Below are 24,344 nucleotides of genomic sequence, written 5' to 3'. Positions count from 1 at the left end.
TTTCATAATGTATAAATAGTTAATGGAAGTATAAATAAATATAGCCTTTTAGGGATGAGGCTGGAAGTGATCTCACGAAATTTAAATGTGCATACTTTTTGGCCCAGTAATTGCACTGGGAACTGATCAAAAATAAATACTTCCATGAGGGCCCAAAAATATGTATACAAGAATGTTCATTGCAGTACTGGTTATAGTAGTAAAATAAATATACATATATATATACACATACACACACCCACACACACACACCTCCAGGTGTGGTGGCTCATGTCTGTAATCCCAGCACTTTGGGAGGCCAAGAAAGACGGATTGTTTGAGCCCAGGAGTTCAAGACCAGCCTGGGTAACATGGTGAAACCCTGTCTCTACAAAAAATTCAAAACATTAGCCGGGCATAGTGTTGCACACCTATAGCCCCAGCTACTTGGGAGGCTGAGGTAGGAGGATCACCTGAGCCCGGGAGATCAAGGCTGCAGTAAGCCGTGATCATGCTACTGCACTCCAGACTGGGTGACAGAGTGAGGCCCTGTTTCCAAAAAAAAGAAAAAAGAAAAAAAAATACATATATATATTTTAATAGAAATTAGGCTAAATAATTCCATTCCATAAAATGGAATGCCATGCAGACTGCCATGACTGGCACAGAAAGATGTCTGCAGTGGATTAAGTGCAAGAAATGTATGTACTTCTACATGAATACACAAAAAAGTCTAAAGGACTAGTTCCAAACTGTTGCCCACAGAGTGGAAATGAGATACCTATTTATTTGAGATGGAGTCTCACTCTGTTGCCCAGGCTGGAGTGCAGTGGTACGATCTCGGCTCACTGCAACCTCCGCCTCCCAGGTTCAAGCAATTCTCCTCCCTCAGCCTCCCTAGTAGCTGAGACTACAGGCACCTGCCACCACGCCTGGCTAATTCTTGTATTTTTAGTGGAGATGGGGTTTCACCATGTTGGCCACACTGGTTTCAAACTCCTGACCTCAAGTGATCCACCCACCTCGGCCTCCCAAAATGCTGGGATTACAGGTGTGAGCCATCATGCCCAGCTGAGACACCTATTTTCTATTTCATACTTGGGAAAATGTATGAGATTTTTAAAAAGCATTGTATTACCTTTGTAATTGAAAAAGAACACCCAGGCCAGGCGTGGTGGCTCACGTCTGTAATCCCAGCGCTTCGGGAGGCCAAGGTGGGTGGATCACGAGGTCAGGAATTCGAGACCAGCCTGGCCTACATGGTAAAACCCTATCTCTACTAAAAATACAAAAATTAGCCAGGCATGGTGGCATGCACCTGTAGTCCCAGCTACTAAGGAGGCTGAGACAGGAGAACAGATTGAACCTAGGAGGGGGAGGTTGCATTGAGCCAAGATCACGCCACAGCACTCCAGACTGGGCAACAAAGCAAGACTCTATCTCAGGAAAAAAAAAAAAAAGCACCCAAGAGATATTAAAAATGAAGCAAGAATCTGATCAGGAGAGGACAAGTATTACTAATGGACACAGAGGACAGCTGCTATCCTCTAGAAGATGGGTCACCAAACTGTGGCCCACAGGCCAAATCAGGCCCACTGCTTGTTTTTGTAAATAAAGTTTTTACTGGAGCACAGCCTTGCCCATTAGTTTCAGTATTGTCTACAGCTGCTCTTGCACTACACTGTAGGGTTGTCAAAGCCTAAAATGTTTACTATCCGGTCCTTTACGGAAATATTTTGCCAACCCCTGTTCTAAAGGATCAATGCCAATTCAGCCCAGGTAAAGCCCAAGGATGGGCAATTGTTTATAAACTCCCTCATTCAACTTGAATGCACCAGAAGGATTAAGAACCACAGTTCCTTGGCCAGGCCAAGTGACTCAGGCCTGTAATCCCAGCACTTGAGACCAAGGCAGGTGGATCACTTGAGCGAGACCAGGAGTTCGAGACCAGCCTGGTCAACATGGTAAAATCCTGTCTCTACTAAAAATACGAAAATTAGCAGGGCATGACGGCACATGCCTGGAATCCCAGTCACTCAGGAGGCTGAGGCACCAGAATCACTTGAAGCCGGGAAGCGGAGATTACAGTGAGCCTAGATCACGCCACTGCTACTGCCAGCTTGGGTGACAGAGAGAGACTCTGCCTCCAGAAAAAAAAAAAAAAAAGAAAAAAAAAAGAAAAGAACCACAGTTCCTAATGACAAAATTGTAATACACGACTTCAGGTACACTTGTTAAAACATCACAAAAGTAGGCCGGGCGCGGTGGCTCAAGCCTGTAATCCCAGCACTTTGGGAGGCCGAGGCGGGTGGATCACGAGGTCAGGAGATCGAGACCATTCTGGCTAACACTGTGAAACCTCGTCTCTACCAAAAAATACAAAAAACTAGCCGGGCGAGATGGCGGGCGCCTGTAGTCCCAGCTACTCGGGAGGCTGAGGCAGGAGAATGGCGTAAACCCGGGAGGCGGAGCTTGCAGTGAGCTGAGATCCGGCCACTGCACTCCAGCCCAGGCAACAGAGCGACACTCCGTCTCAAAAAAAAAAAAAAAAAAAAAAAATCACAAAAGTAAATGATAACTAATAATTGACCTCCACAGAAACACTAGCTTTACAATTTTGGATTTCTGGTTTTCTATATTATTACTTAACCAAGCAGTCACAACTATGCTATTTACAATAGGTAAAGCCTGGGCTGGGGAAGGCTTCTAGCACATATCCTCCCTGTACTCAGTAGAGATAAAATATTACTTGGATTCATGGGAAAATATCCCATCTCCAGTGGCACAGAAACTTAACTTCTTGTTAAGGCTATTTACCGCCCCACGAAAAATGACCCTTACTTTTCTGCCGATCAAAATTTCTTTCAAACTGGATTTTGTCTGGAGTAATTTGAAATAGTTTCACAGATCCATCTTCACAGCCAACCTATTGCAGAAATAGGTAGTAAACAGACAAGATAAACAGTAAACATTTTATAGGACTAAACACACACACACACTCTCTCTCGTTCTCTCTTCCTCCTTAAAGCTATCAGTTGCCCTGAAAGAGAAAAATCATTTGTGAGAGAAACAAAGTACTAGTTATCAAGAAACTAATAGTGTATTCTCAGTAGCCTTCATATCCTAGACAGAAAACAGACTGATATTAAGAGTTCTAATTAGTGGCCCCATTCCTGCATATGACATGAATTAGAAAGACCTATTAACATTATAACCTAAATGGAAACACCTTAAGATATGGTGCAAATTAGTGCAGATCAAAAAGAATGAGATTCATCACAGAGAATTAAAGATCTGGAAGCACCCATTCTAATGGTAATTATGTGAAGGGTCTCAGTGTGTGGTCAAATTTTTGAAACACTGTGCTGAAAGACTAGTGCACAGGTTAACTTGCTGAAGGGACTCTTAGAACTCTTCATATAACGATGTGCATTGTGAATTTACAGCAGGATTAAACATGCTGTATTTCTGAAATGAAATTTATCATAAAACACAAAATATACCAAAACAAAAAAACCTCTACATTTCCAAATTCCATAGAACACAGTTTGTGAAATGTTGAATTGATGTAATCCTATCATTTCATAAATGAATCAACAAGGTCCAGACAAGCAGCAAGAAGAATAATGGGGATTTTTTTTTTTTTTTTTTGAGATGGAGTCTCGTTCTGTTGCCCAGGCTGGAGTGCAGTGGCGCGATCTCGGCTCACTGCAAGCTCCGCTTCCTGGGTTCACACCATTCTCCTGCCTCAGCCTCCCGAGTAGCTGGGACTACAGGCGCCCACCACCACGCCCGGCTAATTTTTTTGTATTTTTAGTAGAGACGGGGTTTCACTGTGTTAGCCAGGATGGTCTCGATCTCCTGACCTCATGATCCGCCCGCCTTGGCCTCCCAAAGTGCTGGGATTACAGGCATGAGCCACCGCGCCTGGCGCTGGGGATTTTTTAAATCTTCAGTATCAATTTCAACCTTGTAGTTGGGGTTGCCACATGCCATAATACGTTGTTACTCTCCTATAAGCACAGGCAAGAAAGTTTGAGCAGGCACAAGAGAAATTTTGGATTGAATTACCAACAGTTGCTTACTAACCAAAAGTTGAGAGCCACTGGGGCTGGCAGCCATGCTCCAAATAGGTCCTCCAAAGGCATCCACAGCATACTTGATGTTTAATGCCTGTAAATTATACTCCATAATCTCGCCATTGAGTCCAGCACTAAAGAGTCGCTGTCCTTCTGCCCAGCACAGAGCTTCTGTAGCCCGAGACTCATGACCTGGGAAAAACTGCAGAGACACCGTAACTTCTCAACATTCCCACAAATTCATCAGGTACCGATACTGAGTGGTCACAGGCAACATGGCAAAAACAACTTCCTCATAAATAGCTAGTGTGGAGTTTTGTGCTCTCAGATCATGCCTACTGACATTTTCGTTTCTTCAGCTCAAATTCTAACTACTTTTATACAGTTAAATTTGTTTCTTTTACTAGGACTAGTTCAGCAAAACATTTTCAGTAGAAAAGGTTTAAATTGCACTCCACTCTGGGAAACAGAGGGAGACACAGTCTCTACAAAAAATATAAAAAGTAGCCAGGTGTGGTGGCACACACTTACGGTCCCAGTCACTACGGAGGTTGACAGGGTAGGATTGTTTGAGCCTGGGAGGCAGAGGCTGCAGTGAGCCTTGGTCTCCCAAAGTCCCTGGATTATAGGTGTGAGCCACTGCACCCAACTCAAAAGTTTTCATATCTATCAAGGTATTTTATTCTTAGACCTGCTTGACAAAAAAGGAACTAAGTATAACTTTTCCTATTTCTTTTCTTTTCTTTTTTTTTTTTTTTGAGACGGAGTCTTGCTCTATCGTCCAGGCTGGAGTGCAGTGGCGCGATCTTGACTCACTGCAAGCTCCGCCTCCTGGGTTCACACCATTCTCCTGCCTTAGCCTCCCGAGTAGCTGGGCCTACAGGTGCCCGCCACCATGCCCAGCTAATTTTTTTTTTTGCATTTTTAGTAGAGACAGGGTTTCACCATGTTAGCCAGGATGGTCTCGGTCTCCTGACCTCGTGATCTGCCTGCCTCGGTCTCCCAAAGTGCTGTGATTACAGGGGTGAGCCACTGCACCCAGCTCTAATTTTTCCTATTTCAACTTGAGAAGGCCAAGATACATATCGGTTAAGTGGGTTGCCAAAAGTGCCAAAGTCAATTGCATGAGGTGAAAGAAGGTCTCCTTACTCCTAGCTCATATGTTCATATTCTTTTCACTTTTTTGTTTTTCGGAGATGGAGGTTTGCTCTTGTTGCCCAGACTGAAGTGCAATGGTGCAATCTCAGCTCACCGCAACCTGCCTCCCGGGTTCAAGCGATTCTCCTGCCTCAGCATCCTGAGTAGCTAGGATTACAGGTATGTGACACCACGTCCTGCTAGTTTTTTTGTATTTCTAGTAGAGACGGGGTTTCTCCATGTTGGTCAGGCTGGTTTTGAACTCCCAACCTCAGGTGATCTGCCCGCCTCGGCCTCCCAAAGTGCTGGGATTATAGGCATGAGTGAGCCACCACACCAGGCCCACTTTCATTTATTTTTTTTTTGAGACAGGGTCTCATTTTGTCACCCAGACTGGAGTGCAGTGGCCCGATCAGGGATCAATGTAGCCTCAACCTCCTAAGCTCAAGTGATCCGCCCGCATCAACTCTCCAAATAGCTGGAACTATGGGCATACAACACCACACCTACCTATTATTTTTTTTTTTAGAGATGGGGTCTCACTCTGTTGCCCAGGGTGGTCTGCACTCCTGGGTTCAGGTGATCTGCCTGCCCTGGCTTCCCAAAGTGCTGGGGTTACAGGTGTGAGCCACTATGCCCTAAAGTTTTCACTTTAACATACTAATTTTTTCTTGCTGAGAGTCACTGACAGAGCTAAGCAATCATATCTAGTAGGAAAAGGAATATAAGGAAAGCAGGAAACTAGCCTGAGTTAATTAACTGTTGAAAAATAAAGAAAACAGATGAAGGAGAAAAGAAAATAAGGAACACTAGGCAAGGAATGGTTGACTTAACCATTCAACAAACATTTACTAAGCAGTGGCTCTGTACAAGGCACTTGATAAATGGTGGGAATGCAGATGTGATTATCACTGACATGGTTCCTATTCTCATAAAACTGGAAGTTCTGCATGGAAGACATTAAAAAAACACACAAAGTATATAGTTATAACTGTTATAAATGACAAACAAAAAAATCACAATATAACCATGACTGTTAAAAAAAAAAAAAAACAATAAAAAGAAAATCAGTCTGGCACGGTGGCTCACACCTGTAATCCCAGCATTTTGGGAGACTGACGTGGGCAGATCACTTGAGGTCAGGAGTTCAAGACCAAGCTGGCCAACGTGGTGAAACTTCGTCTCTACAAAAATAAAAAAATTAGCCAGGCGTGGTGGTGCACACCTGTAATCTCAGCGACTTGGGAGGCTGAGGCAGGAGAGAGAGGTGGAGCTTGCAGTGAGGCAAGACCACGCCACTGCACTCCAGGCTGGGTGACAGAGTGAGACTCTGTCTCCAAAAAAAAAAAAAGAAAAAGAAAAGATAAAGAAAATCACAGGATGCAATAAGCACACACCATCACATGTTCTTCATACTACAGAATGTAACCCATTTGTGGTGGGCCTGTAGTTTTTAAATTCTGATTAGTTCTTCAGGGGTGAGCTCAGTAAATCATCCCTTTCCACATTTCCTAAACCCACCTCTCAGGGAAGGCAATTCTCTATTAAGGTTCTATGCCTGTGTTTCAATTTATCGTATTTATTTTACAGGTTGGAGACTGTACACTTACGTTTCTCCCACTGGTCTTTGAGCTCCGTAAAGGTAAGGCCTCTGACATCTGTCTTAGTACCCAGTATTTGCCACTCATTCACCGAGAAACATTTACAGAATGCCCAAATTCCAGGTACCAGGCTGCTGGGCACTGAATTCACTCATTTGCCCATCTATTCATTTACATCACAGTACCCAGTACATAACAGTCATTCAAAATGTACTAAGATGTTGCACCTGAAGAAAATTACTAGTCAGTGACCTTGGAGGGGAGAAGAAAAAGGACTGATAGACCTCTGCATACACCCAAAGGACATTTTACCTAATTTTAAATCTCCTTTACTCCCAAATTTAGACATGTAGATGTACATCCTCTCAGACAGATGAACTTTGGACTCCACCTTCCTGCCATCACATCACCAAAAAGTTTCTGATATTAAAATGTATTATCATTTTTTTCTGAACTGACAATGAAACAGTACTGACACTCCCAGCAGGAAATGTTGCTTACCAAAGCTGCAATGGTGTTGAGACTGATATACCAACAATTTCCCTTCCTGTGGCCAAAAGATCCAGCAAATCTCAGTTTCCAATGACAGGCAGTGAGATGACACATTTCTAGGTAGGACCCTTCTAATCAACATTACACAGATTGAAACTGAGCTTCTCTCATCAGTTAGACAGGAGATCTCAGAAGTTCGGTAGTTCTTTTTTTTTTTTTTTTTTTTTGAGACGGAGTTTCGCTCTGCCACCCAGGCTGGAGTGCAGTGGCCGGATCTCAGCTCACTGCAAGCTCCGCCTCCCAGGTTCACGCCATTCTCCTGCCTCAGCCTCCCGAGTAGCTGGGACTACAGGTGCCCGCCACGTCGCCCGGCTAGTTTTTTGTATTTTTAGTAGAGACAGGGTTTCACCATGTTAGCCAGGATGGTCTCGATCTCCTGACCTCGTGATCCGCCCGTCTCGGCCTCCCAAAGTGCTGGGATTACAGGCTTGAGCCACCGCGCCCGGCCAGAAGTTCGGTAGTTCTAAACAACTTCAGAGGGACTTGGAAGTCCTCTATTAGTTTGATTATAAAAGACAAGTTTCTTGAACTTCCGAAGAAATTAACATGAAAACACTATATCAGACTCCCAAATGACTTACTTTCTCCTGAAAGTAGTTTGCTGACAAGTTATAAACTTCCACAGTGCCATCTGTTCGTGAAACAGCCAATCTGTTTGACTGGTTATTGTACGCCACACAGCGGATTCCTGATGGAACATAATTAAAGAAACGTACTCGATGGACCTTAAATTCACCCATTCCTGCGGGGAGAAAAGAGAGTCATTATTGTTAAACGTTAACTGCAGTATGTCACATATAGTATTCAGTTCCTTAATATCACTGTTCTGGACAGTAGGCTCCAACATCTCCCTGAAGTTCATTTCCAAATAGCTACTAACAATGCCCCCCACCCCCAAGAATTGCTCAATCTTCAAAAAGCTCAGGATGGTTTGAATAACAAGGAGGCTTCAGCAAAAAATCAAAAAGGATCCTACTCCATAGCTCCAGAATTCCAATCTCGGGGCGCCTAGGAATCCGCATTTTAGCAAGCATTTCTCCTCAACTCTATTGTTAAGTTTGCAAACAGACCTAAACTGAGGTAGTGACAGCAAGGTTGATGGGGCAGGCAGAACCGAGCTCCTCTTGAGGAAGAAGCGACAGGGTTTGACTTACTCTGGCTGCCTGGTCTGACGTCTGTCACTTACCCTACCCCGTCCCCCCGACGCCGGCCAACATACATACTGGGCCAGAGTAGAGACTGCGTCTTGTTCGTCCCTCACTCGTCTAGCTTCAAGGTTAGGAACCCGCAGACAGAGCAGGCGCGTTCGGCAGGGCCAGGGCGCCTGAGGCGCGCGCGGTCTTCGCCTCTCCTTCCTTCTCCCAGAGTCTACAGAGTAGCCCCCACCCAGCCTCGGGACAAGGAGACCCTCGGGACAAGGAGATCAGCCGGACGCGGACCCTGGGCCGGCCCACCGTGTAAGACTCCCAGCTCTCGCAGCCGCTTCCCACGCCCCTTCCCCAACTCACCAGCTGCCGCACTCTCCCCTTCCCGGCGCTCGCCTCTCTCCGCCCCGGCCCCACGTGCGCGCGCGCTCTCAGGCTCTGCCCCGGAAGTGCTCCTGGCGCATAGTCGGAAGTGCGCAGGCAGTGCTCGCGGCGGCGGCGACGGCGGCGGGAGGTTCGGTTGTCGCCCGTTGGCCGCGCGGCGCCGCGCTCGGCGGCCGCCATTGCAGGTCAGGCCGCGGGCGGGGGGCACGGGAGGCCGCGGGGAGCGAGGGCCGAGCCGGGGATGGGGGCCAGGGCGCGAGGGAGCGGGAAGCTAGGGAGCCGGGGCCGGGCGGGGCGCGCGGCTCGGAGAGAAGAATGGCGAGCCGAGGGGCGGGGAACGCGGGCGGGGGAGGGGTGGCTGGGAAGGGGGAGGGTGGCGGGAGGGCGGCGCGGAGATGGGGGCGAGCCCGGAGGGGCCCCCGGGGTGGGAGGGCCGGGGGTTTGGGGGAAGGGAGCGGTGTGGAGACGGAAGGCGGAGGGAAGGAAGGGAGCGAGCGGGGAGGAGCGTGAGAAGGGCGGAAAGGGTGGCCGAGCGCGGGCGGAGGACGGAGAAGGGGGCGGCGCGGGCCGGAACCTCGAGGTACGTGCGGGAAGGGGTTCTTCCCGGGGTTGGGAGGGAACCTAGCCCGCTATGCTTGCGGGAGCAGAGTATAACTGGAACCTAGGAAGTAGCGGGAATAGCAGAAAGGGGAGTTCGGGGTGGGGGGTAGGACCGTGAGGTTTTGTTCTAGGGAACATTTGTAATCGTGGAGTGGGGGAGGCTTCTGGGAGAGGTAATTGGAAGGGTGGTTGGAGAGTCATTCCAGGTTCTTTTGTGGGTGGGAAGCCGTAGAGACGAGTGGGATGGGGTCCTGGAGGAATGGAGTACTTGAGAACCGGGAACAATTTGGAAAACGAGGGTGGTAGAGAAAGGACGTTGAAAGTAATCTTTGGGAGGAGGGTGAACGGTTTGGAAGACCACTCCGGTGGGTGGTGTGGAGGAAGGCGGTTTAAAGAATAGTTTCCCTGGGAGGCAGGAAAAGGGGTTAAAACAGCTTGTAATGTGGAGGGGGGTGGAGAAGAGGGGGAAGCGGATTGAGAAGTCCCAGAAAGTGGGTGGGACTAGAAATAGGAAGTGTTTGTAGCTCTAGCAGAAAGGTTGGGAGGGGGCCGAGAGGGAGTGGGTGGAGAAGATGGGGGTGGGTGGGAGGAAGAGGATAGAGGGAGACTCCACGCCGGGCTGGAAAGGAAAGGGTTTGGGGGAATACAAGGGGCCGTAGCATTAAGAGGAGGACAGGCTAAGATGGGGCTGCAGAGTAGCAGAAGATGGAGAAAACTGCAGTAACTCAGATCGACTGAAGCCATCTTTTCCACCCATTGCTACAAATACCAGTAATTGATTCCCTCCAACGTGGGAATCCTAAAATGTGATGGGAAGTATCACGTGTATGCATAGCATCCACATACGTTTTTGAACACACTCTTCACTAATGTAAAGTTTGGAAGCATTCAATTCCACCAACCCTCCATCGGCCCCCTTTTGGAGGGGAGCAAGCTTCTCATTTGGAAACAGGATTTTAGACTTAGTGACATAAGCCTTTCAAGAAACAAGATCCCTTTCAAAAGTATAGACCTGTCCCCTTCAGTCACAAAACCACGATAACACTACAAATAAAAATAATCTGTGTTCAGTTGTATGTAAAACGTTCAGAGTTCACTTGGTGGAAAGGCACATAGAGGACATAGTTATTGTATTTAGAGAAATTACCTTCCAGAGCTTAATCCCTGAAGCAGTTTGGTGAACCACAACTGCCGTGTTTGAATTCTGCTGCTGTTATGAAAACTTGATTTTATTCTGATGACCTGCTGCTTTCGTAGAATGCTTTAGTCCATTATAAACATTAATATGCTAATACAGTAGTATTAAGACATTCTATTGGATGAATACTAAGAAAATGCCACCTTCCTCTGGGAAATCAATAGCTTGACCCTGAAGGTTTACCGTGTGTTAGACAATGTGCTAAAAACTTTACATTCATTACTCGTTCTTGCAACAGCCTTTCGAAATAGAAGTTTATGCTCAATTTATTGTTAGGAAAACCTGTGAGGTTAAACTACCCACTGTCACATATGGGATAGGTGACAAAATCACAGAATCCAGGTCTGTATGACAAGTGAATGCTTCACTATATCCCTAAACAAAGTGTCCACCCTGGGATCAAAAAACAAAAGCTCAATAAATGCCAACTGTTGGTCTAGCAAAAAATTTAAAATTGTGAATGTTTACACTCAAAGAATTAAGTGATTTCACCCCAGTTTAGAAAAGAATGTTTAAGGGTTGAGAGTTTAAAGCCTTGGTTTCCTGTCTTAAAAAGTACAAAATGAAACAATTTCTAAAATATTGTTTAGCTTTATTAAAATTTAGTTATTTGTATTGAGGTTAAATCATTGAGTCAAAGCCTCTTTTTTTGCTATAAGCCATATGTTCGGTTTAATTGGATACATATCACACTTTCTTCTGCCACATTTTATTTTGAAGGTTTATGAAGATCATTGCTCAGGCTGTTGTGTTCTCTGTAAGACAGTAATCTTTTAACAATTTAATATTTAACAATTCAGAGACCAGAGGATAAGAATTAAATTTTGTGGAAGATTAAAATGAATACTTGACAAAGAATGTCCTCTATTCTCTTCACTTACTTTCACACTCGGGAGCAGAGGTGTAGGGTAAAGCTTTGTGTTCTAGAGGTGGCATTGAGTAGATTTTTCTAAAAGTTTCAAAAACTGAAACATCTCAATTGGGTATGATAAAAAGCAAGCTTCTCGTTTGTTTTTAACTGCCTACCCCACAGATACAGTAGTTACTTTGGTGGCAAGTTGCAGCGTCTTTCCATAGGTTGCTTATTTGCCATTTTGTAAGAGATGCTGTGAGAACGAGGCTAATATTTGTAAAGTAAGGGAAGTTCTCACACAGAGGTGCTTTACAAGAGGGGACTGTGTGAGAACTGCAAGAGGGGCAAGATTGTGGAGGGGTTAGGGTTCATATCCCAGCTCTCCACTTAAGTAGCTGTGTGACCAGTTAATATTTAGCTCCTCTCAGCCTGTTTCCTCATTTATGAAATGGGAGTGAGAAGACCATGCTAAAAATCACAGGGTGTTAGGGTGAAATAAGAGGATCCAGATAAGTGTTTGAACAAAGCTAGCTATGTGAGAAATGAAGCTTTTTGTATTATAAAAATAATGTTCTACCTGGACCTTTATTTTTTTCTTTTCTTTTCTTTTTTTTTTTTTTTTTTTTGAGACGGAGTCTTGCTGTGTTGCCCAGGCTGGAGTGCAGTGGCATGATATTGGCTCACTGCAACCGCCGCCTCCTGGGTTCACGCCATTCTCCTGCCTCATCCTCCCGAGTAGCTGGGACTATAGGTGTGGCTAATTTTTTGTATTTTTAGTAGAGACGGGGTTTCACTGTGTTAGCCAGGATGGTCTCGATCTCCTGACCTTGTGATCCGCCCGCCTTGGCCTCCCAGAATGCTGAGATTACAGGCGTGAGCCACCACACCCAGCCTCTGCCTGGACTTTTCTTAAGAAATCGTGGTGGTGCTTTGATTTACCAGTTTTTTGTTTTGTTTTGTTTTAGTTTGTTTGTTTTTTGAGACGGACTCTTGCTTTGTCGCCCAGGCTGGAGTGCAGTGGCGTGATCTCGGCTCACTGTAACTGCCGCCTCCCGGGTTCAAGTGATTCTCCTGCCTCAGCCTCCTGAGTAGCTGGGATTATTACAGCTGCATGCCACCACGCCTGACTAATTTTTGTATTTTTCATAGAGATGGGGTTTCACCATGTTGGTCGGGCTGATTTCGGACTCCCAAAGTGCTGGGATTATATGAGCCACCGCGCCCGGCAGGTTTTTTATAATAGTAGTTACTAACTTCAAAAGAGAGAAGCCAAATGCTGGTTAAATAAGGTATATCCCAGAGTGGTCTGATGACAGCCAAAGCTTTTTGGTTTGGGGTAGGATTCCCATTGTGGATCTGGATTGATTCTTTGAATGCTGGTGCCTTTTTAAGGGGAAAAAAGTTTCCTTTACTGAGATAGTCATTTGACTAACAGGAATACAGAATTTATATATTGTTTAGTTCATTTAGCTGTGTGAAGGCCCGTAAAGATCAAGAAGAAAACTTTTCCCCCCTCATGAGAATGGGGACAGGATATATAATTTATTGCAGGGAAAGTTTTGGTTTTCTTTATACCTTTTTATCTCTTCAAGGCTACACATGAGTTGTGGCCTGTGAGACTGATACCACACTGTAATATAATGAATTTAAATCTTTTTGAAAAGTGATATCACAGAAGTCTCTCCCCGGCTCTGCAGTTAACCTTGTCAACCTGGAATTACTGTTCTTAACGAAAGACATGTCAGTCCTAGCCAAATCTGGGATTGAACTCTGCTCTTAAGAGAGAGTTGGCTGGGCGCAGTGGCTCATGCCTGTAATCCCAGCACTTTGGGAGGCCGAAGCGGGTGGATCATGAGGTCAGGAGTTCAAGACCAGTCTGACCTTTATGGTGAAGCCCCATCTCTACTAAAATTACAAAAATCAGCAGGTCGTGGTGACAGGTGCCTGTAATCCCAGCTACCCAGGAGGCTGAGGCAGGAGTATCGCTTGAACCTGGGCAGCAGAGGTTGCAGTGAGCCAAGATCGTGCCACTGCACTCCTGCTTGGGTGACAGAGTGAGGCTCTGTCTCAAAAAAAAGAGAAAGTTGACCGGGCATGGTGGCTCACACCTGTAATCCCAACACTTTGGGAGGCCAAAGTGGGCAGATCACTTGAGGTCAGGAGTTCGAGACCAGCCTGGCCAACATGGTGAAACCCTATCTCTACTAAAAATACAAAAATAAACTGAGTGTGGTGGCGGGCACCTGTAGTCCCAGTTACTTGGGAGGCTGAGGCAGAAGAATCACTTGAACCTGGGAGGCAGAGGTTGCAACGAGCTGAGATCGAGCAACTGCACTCCAACCTGGGCAAGAGGGAGACTCCATCTCACCAAAAAAAAAAAAGTTGCTGGGAGAGCTCTTCCACTGACTTCCTTTTAGTTTCTTGACATCATGTATAGTGTATTCATCAAACTGTACCTTCAAATGCTCTTGATAGAGCTGCAATTTCTAAACAAGCCACAGCTTAGAACAAACAACTAGAAATTGCTCCAATTGTTTCAGTGTTGCTGGAATGAATTGAGACTGAAGACTTAGACATAGTCTTCTTAAACAGAGAATTTCCATTGTTATGCTTGTTATTTCTAATAGGGATTTATTTGTATTATACTTCTTCCCCACCTCTTTTTCCTACTCTGTCTACTCTCAAGGGGATGGGGGCACATTGGGTTGCATGTTCTCATATTCATATGCCTTTTTTTTTTTTTTTGAGACGGAGTTTCGCTCTTTGTTGCCCAGGCTGGAGTGCAGTGGCGTGATCTCCCCTCAGTGCAACCTCCACCTCCCAGGTTCAAGCCATTTTCCTGTCTCAGCCTCCCGAGTAGCTGGGACTACAGGCGCCCGCCACCACGCCTGGCTAATTTTTGTATTTTTAGTAGAGGTGGGGTTTCACCATGTTGGCCTCAAATTCCTGACCTCCAGTGATCCGCCCGCTTCGACCTCCCAAAGTGCTAGGATCATAGGCATGAGCCACCGCGCGCAGCCTCACGCTGTTTAATCAATTCCACACTGAATGAAGTACATGCTCCTTGCCACCTCCATCAGGTGTGTGCTCAGGGAAGTACTTAGGTATCCCTACCTACTGAGCCCTACAAACAGTTGCGTAGAGTAGAATCTCAAGGAGCAAGAAAAGAAATCATGGAATTCAGGTGTTACAGGATATTTTAAGGTACTAAAGTAGAATTTTAAAATTCATTAAAGGATGCCCTCCTCTACACTCCTGACTAGTAAATACACCCATGTGCGTATAAATTACCTAACTGTGGCCAGAGCAGTCCGTGAGTTCTTGTGAACTCTTAGAAGCTGGGCTCGAACTTCATTTCTACATACATCTGCAGCATCCCAATAGTTCTAGGATAAGACAAGTTTTTACCAGCCTGACTGAGTATGGCGCTAAGATGCTGAGGCCTGTGGGCCACAGAAATTTGCAGGAGCATTGCTAGATGTCTGGTAAGGCCATAGAGGTACACAGGCAGAGCCTCCTACATCAGTGTATAAAGGTGTGTGGTCTTACTGAGGCACAGGGGATTGGTATGCAAGTAACAGCTGTGCCATCCCAGCAACAGTGGTTTTCCACACCGTTGTGAATTCCTCTTCTAACAGGAGACTGTCCAGGAAATGGAGAATGCGCTGAAAATATTTCTGCATTTTTCTCAAGCACATGGTCACAGTGCTTGACGATTGATTTTGGTTGTCAGGAAGTAGGCTCCGTCTCCTTCCCCGCCTTGATCTTCCTGGAATATACCGTGTACCTGTGTACCTTATCGTTTTTCTAAAACCACCTGTGTTTTACTGTCACTTGTACCCATCCAGGAAAATATACTCCATCATCATCAAAAGCACATTTGCAAGAACCCTTCTCTGTCTGTCTGCATTATTGAGCCTTTTTTGATTCGTGGCTAAAATACACCATTCCTGGCCGGGCGCGGTGGCTCAAGCCTGTAATCCCAGCACTTTGGGAGGCTGAGACGGGCGGATCACAAGGTCAGGAGATCGAGACCATCCTGGCTAATACGGTGAAACCCCGTCTCTACTAAAGAATACAAAAAACTAGCCGGGCGACGAGGCGGGCGCCTGTAGTCCCAGCTACTTGGGAGGCGGAGGCAGGAGAATGGCATGAACCTGGGAGGCGGAGCTTGCAGTGAGCTGAGATCCGGCCACCGCACTCCAGCCTGGGTGACAGAGCCAGACTCCGTCTCAAAAAAAAATAAAATAAAATAAAATACACCATTCCTTAAGTTATAGTCAAAATTATGGATCAAAGGGCTGATTTTCTTATCTCACTGTCTTAAAAAAACAGCTCATCTCAATAGAGCTTGGAGTCTTTAAAGCACCTTAGCATGTGTTATATTTGGTCTTTGCAGTAGTTTAATAGGACATAATCTAGGTGTCATAGTCATAAAGTGACTTGTTCTTGACTACACAATAAAGAGCTCCACACTTACAGGCAGGAGAGCTGAATTTAGGCCTTCTGATTTTAAACTGTTACCCTTCTTCAAGAAACCTTATAAAAGGATTTTTAAAGTGCTTTTAGTTCTGTTGACAGTAGTGGTGGGGCCTCTTTTGGAATGTTTGGGTTCTGAGCTTGTGTATTACCCCTTTTCCAGTGGTCCCACAACCTGTGCTGGTGCAGAAGGTCTGACTCAATTCAGGGATGCTCTCCTGAATCTATATTGCCCTGACCAGCTCTTGCATGTACTTGATACCTGCCTGATGCCTTGAGTCCTTTTCGTTCTCATTAATACTTTTTTTTCCTTTGGGAAGGCAGAATTGTGTAGTGATTATGAATGTAGATAGTCAGATGGCCCAGATTTCTACTCTATGACATAGCAGCTGTGTGTGTCCAACATATAAGCAAGTGACTTAATCTGTGTATGCCTCAGTAGCCTCATCTGCAAAATAGGAATAAATACCTGGCCGGGCGCGGTGGCTCAAGCCTGTAATCCCAGCACTTTGGGAGGCCGAGACGGGCGGATCACGAGGTCAGGAGATCGAGACCATCCTGGCTAACCCGGTGAAACCCCGTCTCTACTAAAATACAAAAAGCTAGCCGGGCGAGATGGCGGGCACCTGTAGTCCCAGCTACTTGGGAGGCAGAGGCAGGAGAATGGCCTAAACCCGGGAGGCGGAGCTTGCAGTGCGCTGACATCCGGCCACTGCACTCCAGCCTGGGCGACAGAGCGAGACTCCGTCTCAAAAAAAAAAAGGAATAAATACCTATATGATAGACTTGTTATGATGGTTGAATGAGAAACCACCAATATATATGCACAGTAAAAATTCAGAACATGTTAGCTGCTACTTACATTTGAATTTAAAAAGTCTAGTGAGTTGGCCGGGTGCAGTGGCTCACACCTGTAATCCCAGCACTTTTGGAGGGCAAGGCGGATGGATCACCTGAGGTCGGGAGTTTGAAACCAGCCTGACCAACATGGAGTAACCCCGTCTCTATTAAAAATACAAAATTAGCCAGGCGTGGTGGCACATGCCTATAATCCCAGCTGCTCGGGAGGCTGAGGCATGAAAATTGCTTGAACCCAGGAGGTGGAGGTGGTGGTGAGCTGAGATTGTGCCATTGCACTCCAGCCTGGGCAGCAGGAGGGAAATTTCATCTCAAAAAAAGTCTAGTGAGTTGACCAATTTTATGTTGCCACAGTGTTTGGTGCTCTAGGAGTAGAGTTATACTATAAGGCTGGAGATCCAAAAGGAAGATTAACATACTAATAAATCTCAAGTTTGCACAGTGTCTCACACCTGTAATCCCACCACTTTGGGAGGCTGAGATGGGAGGATCCCTGGAGCTTAGGAGTTTGGAACCAACCTGGGCAACATAGTAAGATCCTGTCTCTTAAAGAAATCCGCTGGGCATGGTGGCTTGCTCCTGCAATCCCAGTACTTTGGGAGGCTGAGGCAGCTGGATCACCTCAGGTCAGAAGTTCGAGACCAGCCCGGCCGACATGGCAAAACCCCATCTCTACTAAAAATACAGAAATTAGCCTGGCATGGTGGCGCATGCGTGTAATCCCAGGTACTCAGGAGGCTGAGGCAGGAGAATCACTTGAAACTAGAAGGTGGAGGTTGCCGTGAGCCGAGATCATGCCACTGCACTGTAGCCTGGGCGACAGAGTGAGACTCCATCTCAAAAAAAAAAAAAAAAAAAATCTGCTTAACATTTTAATTGGGTGTTTGCTAAGCTTGAGCACAATTTTAATACCTATTAATTTTCCATACTACAGTTCGTAAACATTGAACTAATAACCTTCCACTAAACTCCATATATACATTGACAGTACTTAGCCAGAAGCTGTAGTTTTGTCCCCTCTCCCATCAACCCCCGATGAATCTATCCTTCACAGAAAGTGAAGCCAGTTGTCTTTAGGCAAAAATGTCCAGTTCTTGTAAAGTACTCCAAATTTGCCAGCAGGTGGTGCTGCTGTTGTATATAATGAAAGCATATATTTTTTTTTCTTTGAGACAGTCTTGCTCTCTTGCCCAGGCTGGAGTGCAGTGGTGTGATCTCAGCTCACTGCAACCTCCATCTGCCAGGTCCTAGTGATTCTCATGCCTCAGCCTCCCAAGTAGCTGGGACTGCAGGCATGCGCCACCACACCCAGCTAATTTTTTGTGTTTTTGGTAGAGACGGGATTTCACCATGTTGACCAGGCTGGTCTGAAGCTACTGTTCTCAGGTGATCCACTCACCTCAGCCTCCCAAAGTGCTGGGATTGCAGGCATGAGCTACTGCTCCCAGCCAAAGTCTATTATGTAAGTATCAGGGTATTTTTATATCTAAGTGAAAGGTGGTCAAAGCTTTTGATAAGAATCACATCAGAAGTCAGCCTACCATTCACTAAAGATGTTTGGAGGACTTTTTCAGTTCCCTTGGCTTTATTTATTTATTTTTTGAGACAGTCTCACTCTGTTGCCCAGGGTAGAGTGCAGTGGAGCAATCGTGGCTCACTGTAACCTTTGCCTTCCAGAGTTCAAGCGATTCTCTTACCTCAGCCTGCCGAATAGCTGCGATTATGGGCACCTGCCACCACATCCGGCTAATTTTTGTAATCCCAGTACTTTGGGAGGCCGAGACGGGCGGATCACGAGGTCAGGAGATCGAGACCATCCTGGCTAACACGGTGAAACCTCGTCTCTACTAAAAAATACAAAAACTAGCCAGGCGAGGTGGCGGGCGCCTGTAGTCCCAGCTACTCGGGAGGCTGAGGCAGGAGAATGGCGTAAACCCGGGAGGCGGAGCTTGCAGTGAGCTGAGATCCGGCCACTCCAGCCCGGGCGACAGAGCGAGACTCCACCTCAAAAAAAAAAAAAAAAAAAAAATTTGTATTTTTAGTAGAGACAGGGTTTCACCGTGTTGGCCAGACTGGTCTCAAACTCCTGACATCAAGTGACCCAACCGCCTCAGCCTCCCAAAGTGCTGGGATTACAGGCCTGAGACACCACGCTTGGCCCCCTTGGCTTTATTTTTAAAGAGAGACCCCTTGAACCATGAAAACCAAGGAGGTAGATTTGAAGCTTGTATCATTACCAAAGAAAAAAGTAAAATCTTAAGAAACTCCATAGGCTTTTTAAAGAAACATGCAGAGTAGGAAATAGACTACCCTAGGCTGGGTACAGTGGCTCACACCTGTAATCCGAACACTTTGAGAAGCTGAGGTAGGAGGATCACTTAAGCCTAGGAAGTAAAGCCTTCAGTGAGCTGTGATCTTGCCATTGAACTCCATCCTGAGCAACAGAGTGAGACCCTGTCTCAAAAGAAGAAAAAAAGAGGTCGGGCGCAGTGGCTCAAGCCTATAATCCCAGCACTTTAAGAGGCCAAAGTGGGCGGTTCATGCAGTCAGGAGATCAAGGCTGGGTGTGGTGGCTCACGCCTGTAATCCCAGCACTTTGGGAGGCCGAGGTGGGTGTATCACCTGAGGTCAGGAGTTTGAGACCAGCCTGGCTAAGATGGTGAAACCCCATCTCTACTAAAAATACAAAAATTAAACGAGGTGCAGTGGTTCACACCTGTAATCTCAACACTGGGAGACCAAAGTGGGTGGATCACCTGAGGTCAGGAGTTTGAGACCAGCCTGGCCAACATGATGAAACCCCGTCTCTACTAAAAATACGAAAATTAGCCAGGCATGGTGGTTGTATACCTGTAATCCCAGCTGCTCTGGAGGCTGAAGCACGAGAATCGCTTGAACCCGGGAGGTGGAGGTTGCAGTGACCTGAGATGCCACTGCACTCCAGCCTGGGTGACAGAGTGAGACTCCCTCTCAAAAAAAAAAAAAAATTAGCTGGGTGTGGTGGTGGGTGCCTGTAATCCCAGATACTCGGGAGGCTGAGGCAGGAGGAATGCTTGAATCGGGAAGCAGAGGTTGCAGTTAGCCGAGATTGCGCCGCTGCACTCCAGATCTGGTGACAAAGCAAGACTTGGTCTCAGAAAAAAAAAAGTCCTTGAGAAAGGCACGTTAGCATAGTGAGCAAGAGTATGGTCTTTGCAGTGTTATGTGTTAGGTTCATATCATCATTGCCTTAGTAGCTATGTGATCTTGATTAGTTTTGCACATACAGTTAACCATTGGTGATGTTAAGCAACCTTATCTCATATATACGATATTGGTAAAAGAACACTACCCACTTATGGCATTGATAGAGGAACAAGATAAAATGTGTCTAAAGCACTTAGAAAAGTACTTAGCACACAGTAAGTAATAAATATTAGTTGGCCAGGCACGGTGGCTGACGCCTGTAATCCCAGCACTTTGGGAGGCCGAGGCGGGTGAATCACGAGGTCAGGAGTTTGAGACCAGCCTGGCCAACATGGTGAAACCTCATCTCTACTAAAAATACAAAAATTTAGCTGGCCATAGTGGCAGGTGCCTGTATTCCCAGCTACTCAGGAGGCTGAGGCAGGAGAATCTGTTGAACCGAGGAGGTGGAGGTTGCATTCGTTGTCATTATTGTTATGCTAAATCTCTTTTTCTTTTTTCTCTACAGCTTGTTTTCACGTGCTTTTTTAAAGACAGAAGGCTCATGGTGCAAATTGTTGTTTCCAGGTGAGTACATTTTGAGATTTTAAAATTTGCCTTGAAATGATGAGGGCTATAGAGGTGTGGCATGTGTCTGGAAGAATCAGGGTCCTTAGGTGCATCTTGCACAAATCCTTGCCTTCTGATCTCTAGTTCTGTGCCTAGCACTGCCCAATTTCCCAAGAACTTGACCCAATGAAGAGGTCCTTTGGGCCTCGAATGGTGGTGTGAGGACACTATTTATCCTTCACCCCTCAAAAATATTGTAACCGCCAGCCCTTTGCTTGCAGTGCGAGGGCTGGAGGCCTGGCAGAATGGGTGCTGATGGAGCTACAGGGGGAGATCGAGGCTCGCTACAGCACTGGATTAGCTGGAAACCTCCTGGGAGACCTACATTACACCACTGAGGTGAGGGGGCTTTTCTTTCCCTGCCTAATGCCTCAGGAAAGCAAGCTACACCAAGGTGGTGCTCCCAGGACCCAGAGTGAGGACTGCCTCAGGTTTGTTATTCAAGGTCTAGCTAATCTGCGATGCTCTCTGCTTGTTCTCCCCCTACCTCTGCAGTAGCAGGGAAATTTAATTTTGGGGAATCTGGAAAGCTCACATTTCTGAAAGTGGAAATTATCTTACGTGGGGCTAGAAAGTAAAAATGGCACATGGGTGGGTGGTCCAGTGTGGCTGCTCCACAATGGCAGAGCCAAACCAGGGAGTGGAGGTGCCAGCAGAGCCTGCCAGGAGCAGCTTTAGGAGGCGCCTGAGTGTCATGGCCTTGCCCCGAACCTCAGGAATCTCGTTCTTGTTCTGCCAAAGGGAACCCCTGTGCTGATCGTGGGCCATCACATCCTGTATGGGAAAATCATCCACCTGGAGAAACCCTTCGCAGTCCTTGTCAAACACACTCCTGGGGATCAGGACTGTGATGAGCTTGGCCGCGAGACTGGCACCCGGTACCTGGTGACAGCACTCATCAAAGACAAGATCCTTTTCAAAACCCGCCCCAAGCCCATTATCACCAACGTCCCCAAGAAAGTATGAAAGAACCTCGGATTTTCCCTAGAGAGCGGCCAACTCCTTGGACTCGTGCTCCGCTGCCACCTCGAGGACGGCTCGACGGTTCCCTGGGACCACAGGGGGGTCCTGTTCTCAACACAGGCCACCCACTGGGTGTGAACTCGGATCCCTTCCTTATGGCGGCCGGTTCTCTTGGTGGAAATCTGGCCCCATTTCCAAGGAACCCATCTCCTTTTCCAGCTTCATCAGGCTCATTGGCTTCAAATCCAGCACCTTTCCCAGCTGGTGCTCGTGACCCAAGTATGGCTGCTTTTCCAAGAGGGATGAATCCCACTGGCACAGGTGCAGTTTCTTTCCCAAGGCCTGGTGGCCTCTTGGGGCCAGGCCCAGGCCCCACCCTAAACCCTAGGACAGGGACTCTGCCAGGCCCAGGGCCTCTGTCTAACCCCAGGTTAGGGGGTCTCCCAGGACCAGGTCCTATGTCCAACCCAAGAGCAGGTGGTCTCCTAGGAGCAGGTCCTGACCCCAGAACTGGTGGTCCCATAGGCCCTGGATCTGGACCTAACCTGAGAGCAGGTGTTCTGTTGACCTCTGGGAATGGTCCTCCCAATCCTAGGCCGGTTGGCCTGGGCCCAGGACCAAACCCCAATCTGAGATCAGGCTTTTTAGGGACAAACCCTGCCCCCAGGTCAGGTGTGTTTCCAGGCCCAGGCCTTGGGCCCAACCCAAGACCAAGTGGCCTGGGCCCGGGCCCTAATCTAGATGCCAGAGCAGGTGGCCTCTTGGGCACAGGATCTGGTCTTAACTTAAGAATGGCTGGACCTCAAGGCCTCGATCTTGCCCCCATTCTAAGAGCAGCAGGTCTTTTAGGAGCCAATTCAGCTTCTTTCTCACAGGTTTCTGGAAACATGGGCACAAGCCCATCCTCCATGGCAAGAGTACCTGGGCCCATGGGTCCAAACTCGGGTCCTGGCTCTCGGGGAATTGGCCTTCCAGGGCCAAATCCATCTCCCATGTCAAGGGCTCCTGGCCCCATAGGCCCTAATTCAGCTCATTTCTCAAGGCCAGGTGGCCCCATGGGGGTAAATGCCAATTCTTTTCCCAGGGGAGCAGGTTCATCTGCCTTTTCTCAGTCTTCTGGCACATTGGCATCAAACCCAGCTACCTTCCAAAGGTCTGCTGGCCTCCAGGGCTCAAATCCAACCATTTTCCCAAGAGCCTCTGGGCCACTTGGCCCCAACCCAGCTAACTTCCCAAGGGCCGCTGGCCTGCAGGGTCCAAGTCCAACTACCCTCCCAAGGTCTACTGGCCCATTAGGCCCTGGTCAAGTTACTTTCCCCAGGCCAGCTGCCGGGCATCTGGGCCCTTCTCCAGTTGGCCCTGTGGGTATCAACCCGGCTCCTTTCACAAGGCCAACTGGGACCCTCGGTCTCAACCCAGCTTCCTTTCCAAGGATGAATGGCCCTGCAGGCAAGAGTTTTGTCCCATTTCCTAGAGTGGGGAGCCTCCCTGGCACAAACCCAGCTGCTTTCCCCAGACCAGGGGGTCCAATGGCTACAATGTACCCAAATGGAATGTTACCCCCTTAAACACCGTTATCCCTCCAGGACCACCTTGGTTTCTAGGCACTGTGGTTCTCGGCAGGGGCTCTTAGGTAAAAGGGTAGTTGTGGAGCTACAGTCTGAAGAACATAGCCGGGGCTCAAGTTCAAATGAGCCATCTTTTTCCTCTGCGTTTTTCTTGACTGAAGGTGAGATGTTATTTGTGGCATGTGAACTGTGGCAGGTGGGAATAATCCTGGCCTTGAGAGAAAGGATCTCCAGCCTCCCAGAAGCCTGCTGTGCTTTCGTCCCACAGCTTTCTGCCCATTGTTTCTTACTAGTTTCTTGAATTGTTCTTGTGGACTTTTCCTCAGGGATACATTGGCCTGCAGGTCCCAGTTCACATGTAGTCCCCTGCTCACCATTGGAGAATCAGCTCACTGCTCTCTAGAAACGTGGCGTTGGTGAACGGACCATGCTTCCGTAGCTCTGACCTGGGCAGCTTGGACCTGGTCATCCTCTACTGCCATACCTTTCGCTGGGGGCTTGAACACAGAACAGGGAGATGGACAACCACTTCAAAGATCTACTGAATGCAGTTTCTGCTTGACTGACTAGGCCTGCAGCTCCCTTCTCCTGGGACTTAGAGGTGGCCAGATTTAAGGCCCCTCTACTCATCCAACTCCCTCTTCACTGGTACTCCCAATCAAAGAACCTCAAAGTTTAAACTGATGTGGATGGGAATTGGGGTGGGGGTGGGGGATGAAGGGAAGAAATCACTGTGCTTTGTTCAGCCTGGTGTGCAAGGATGATGGTTGGTGGTTTTCCTGCATTGTATCTTTTCTTACTGTTTCTTTAATAAATGGGGTGAGAGGGCTGCTCCTGTCGCTGTGTTTTGTTACCTGTTTCTTAGGGAAGTTAGTTTGCTTTTCATTGTTTCAGCTTGGCTACAGTCTTACATATGTTGGTTAAAATGCTTATGCTTCAAGAGGAAGCAAGCTTTGGTTTTTAGCCTTAGCAAGGGCCCATTCATCTGCCAGTTATTTCACCAAAGACCCTCTCTCTACACTGAAAGTTAAGCCCCCACGGGTGTAGTTACCAGGATGGACATTGTCCAGGTCTTGAGTCACACCTGACTAAACTTCGTATTTTAAGTCCCTCTTTGGGAACTGGAATAAAGAGCTAGCTTTCATTAAGTACA

General features: G+C 47.1%; 3 protein-coding genes across 10 annotated transcripts in view; 2 read left to right on the top strand and 1 right to left on the bottom strand.

Annotated features, from left to right (window-relative positions):
- Nucleotides 1–8,944, bottom strand: part of UTP4 (UTP4 small subunit processome component) — a 39,258-nt gene extending 30,314 nt beyond the window's left edge. Inside the window, exons 1-4 of one of the 2 annotated variants that reach the window (XM_033218807.1) lie at nt 8,857–8,944; nt 7,930–8,090; nt 4,069–4,260; nt 2,821–2,905 (exon numbers count right to left, since the gene is read on the bottom strand). In XM_033218807.1, the coding sequence (XP_033074698.1) occupies nt 2,821–2,905; nt 4,069–4,260; nt 7,930–8,088 (436 nt within the window). In that variant the 5' untranslated portion in view covers nt 8,089–8,090; nt 8,857–8,944. The remainder of the gene's footprint in view (nt 1–2,820; nt 2,906–4,068; nt 4,261–7,929; nt 8,091–8,856) is intronic. The other variant, XM_033218808.1, reaches the window with a different exon arrangement.
- A 13-nt stretch (nt 8,945–8,957) lies between these two features.
- CHTF8 (chromosome transmission fidelity factor 8) lies at nt 8,958–24,020 on the top strand. Of its 2 annotated transcripts, none has more exons than XM_033218817.1 (4): nt 8,958–9,062; nt 20,560–20,618; nt 20,882–20,999; nt 21,402–24,020. In XM_033218817.1, exons 2-4 carry the CDS (start codon nt 20,596–20,598, stop codon nt 21,624–21,626), a joined length of 366 nt encoding a protein of 121 aa, XP_033074708.1. In that variant the 5' UTR covers nt 8,958–9,062; nt 20,560–20,595; the 3' UTR covers nt 21,627–24,020. The 2 variants fall into 2 exon arrangements, with proteins under 2 accessions (XP_033074708.1, XP_033074709.1); XM_033218818.1 differs by lacking the exon at nt 8,958–9,062 and adding an exon at nt 9,384–9,457.
- Nucleotides 8,958–24,020, top strand: DERPC (DERPC proline and glycine rich nuclear protein). 6 transcript variants are annotated; one of them, XM_033218814.1, is made up of 5 exons: nt 8,958–9,062; nt 20,560–20,618; nt 20,882–20,999; nt 21,402–21,944; nt 23,518–24,020. In XM_033218814.1, the coding sequence occupies exons 4-5, from the start codon at nt 21,623–21,625 to the stop codon at nt 23,592–23,594; spliced, it is 399 nt and encodes a 132-aa protein (XP_033074705.1). In that variant the 5' UTR covers nt 8,958–9,062; nt 20,560–20,618; nt 20,882–20,999; nt 21,402–21,622; the 3' UTR covers nt 23,595–24,020. The 6 variants fall into 6 exon arrangements, with proteins under 6 accessions (XP_033074705.1, XP_033074706.1, XP_033074703.1 ...); XM_033218815.1 differs by lacking the exon at nt 20,882–20,999 and having other exon boundaries at nt 8,963–9,062; XM_033218811.1 differs by having other exon boundaries at nt 8,976–9,062; nt 21,402–24,020.
- Nucleotides 24,021–24,344: the final 324 nt, after the last annotated feature.

Source organism: Trachypithecus francoisi, unplaced genomic scaffold, assembly GCF_009764315.1.
Source record: "Trachypithecus francoisi isolate TF-2019V2 unplaced genomic scaffold, Tfra_2.0 Lachesis_group10, whole genome shotgun sequence".
NCBI classification, from domain to species: domain Eukaryota; kingdom Metazoa; phylum Chordata; class Mammalia; order Primates; family Cercopithecidae; genus Trachypithecus; species Trachypithecus francoisi.
Note: the sequence above shows the minus strand (reverse complement) of the source record. Positions and strands in the feature narration are given on the sequence as shown.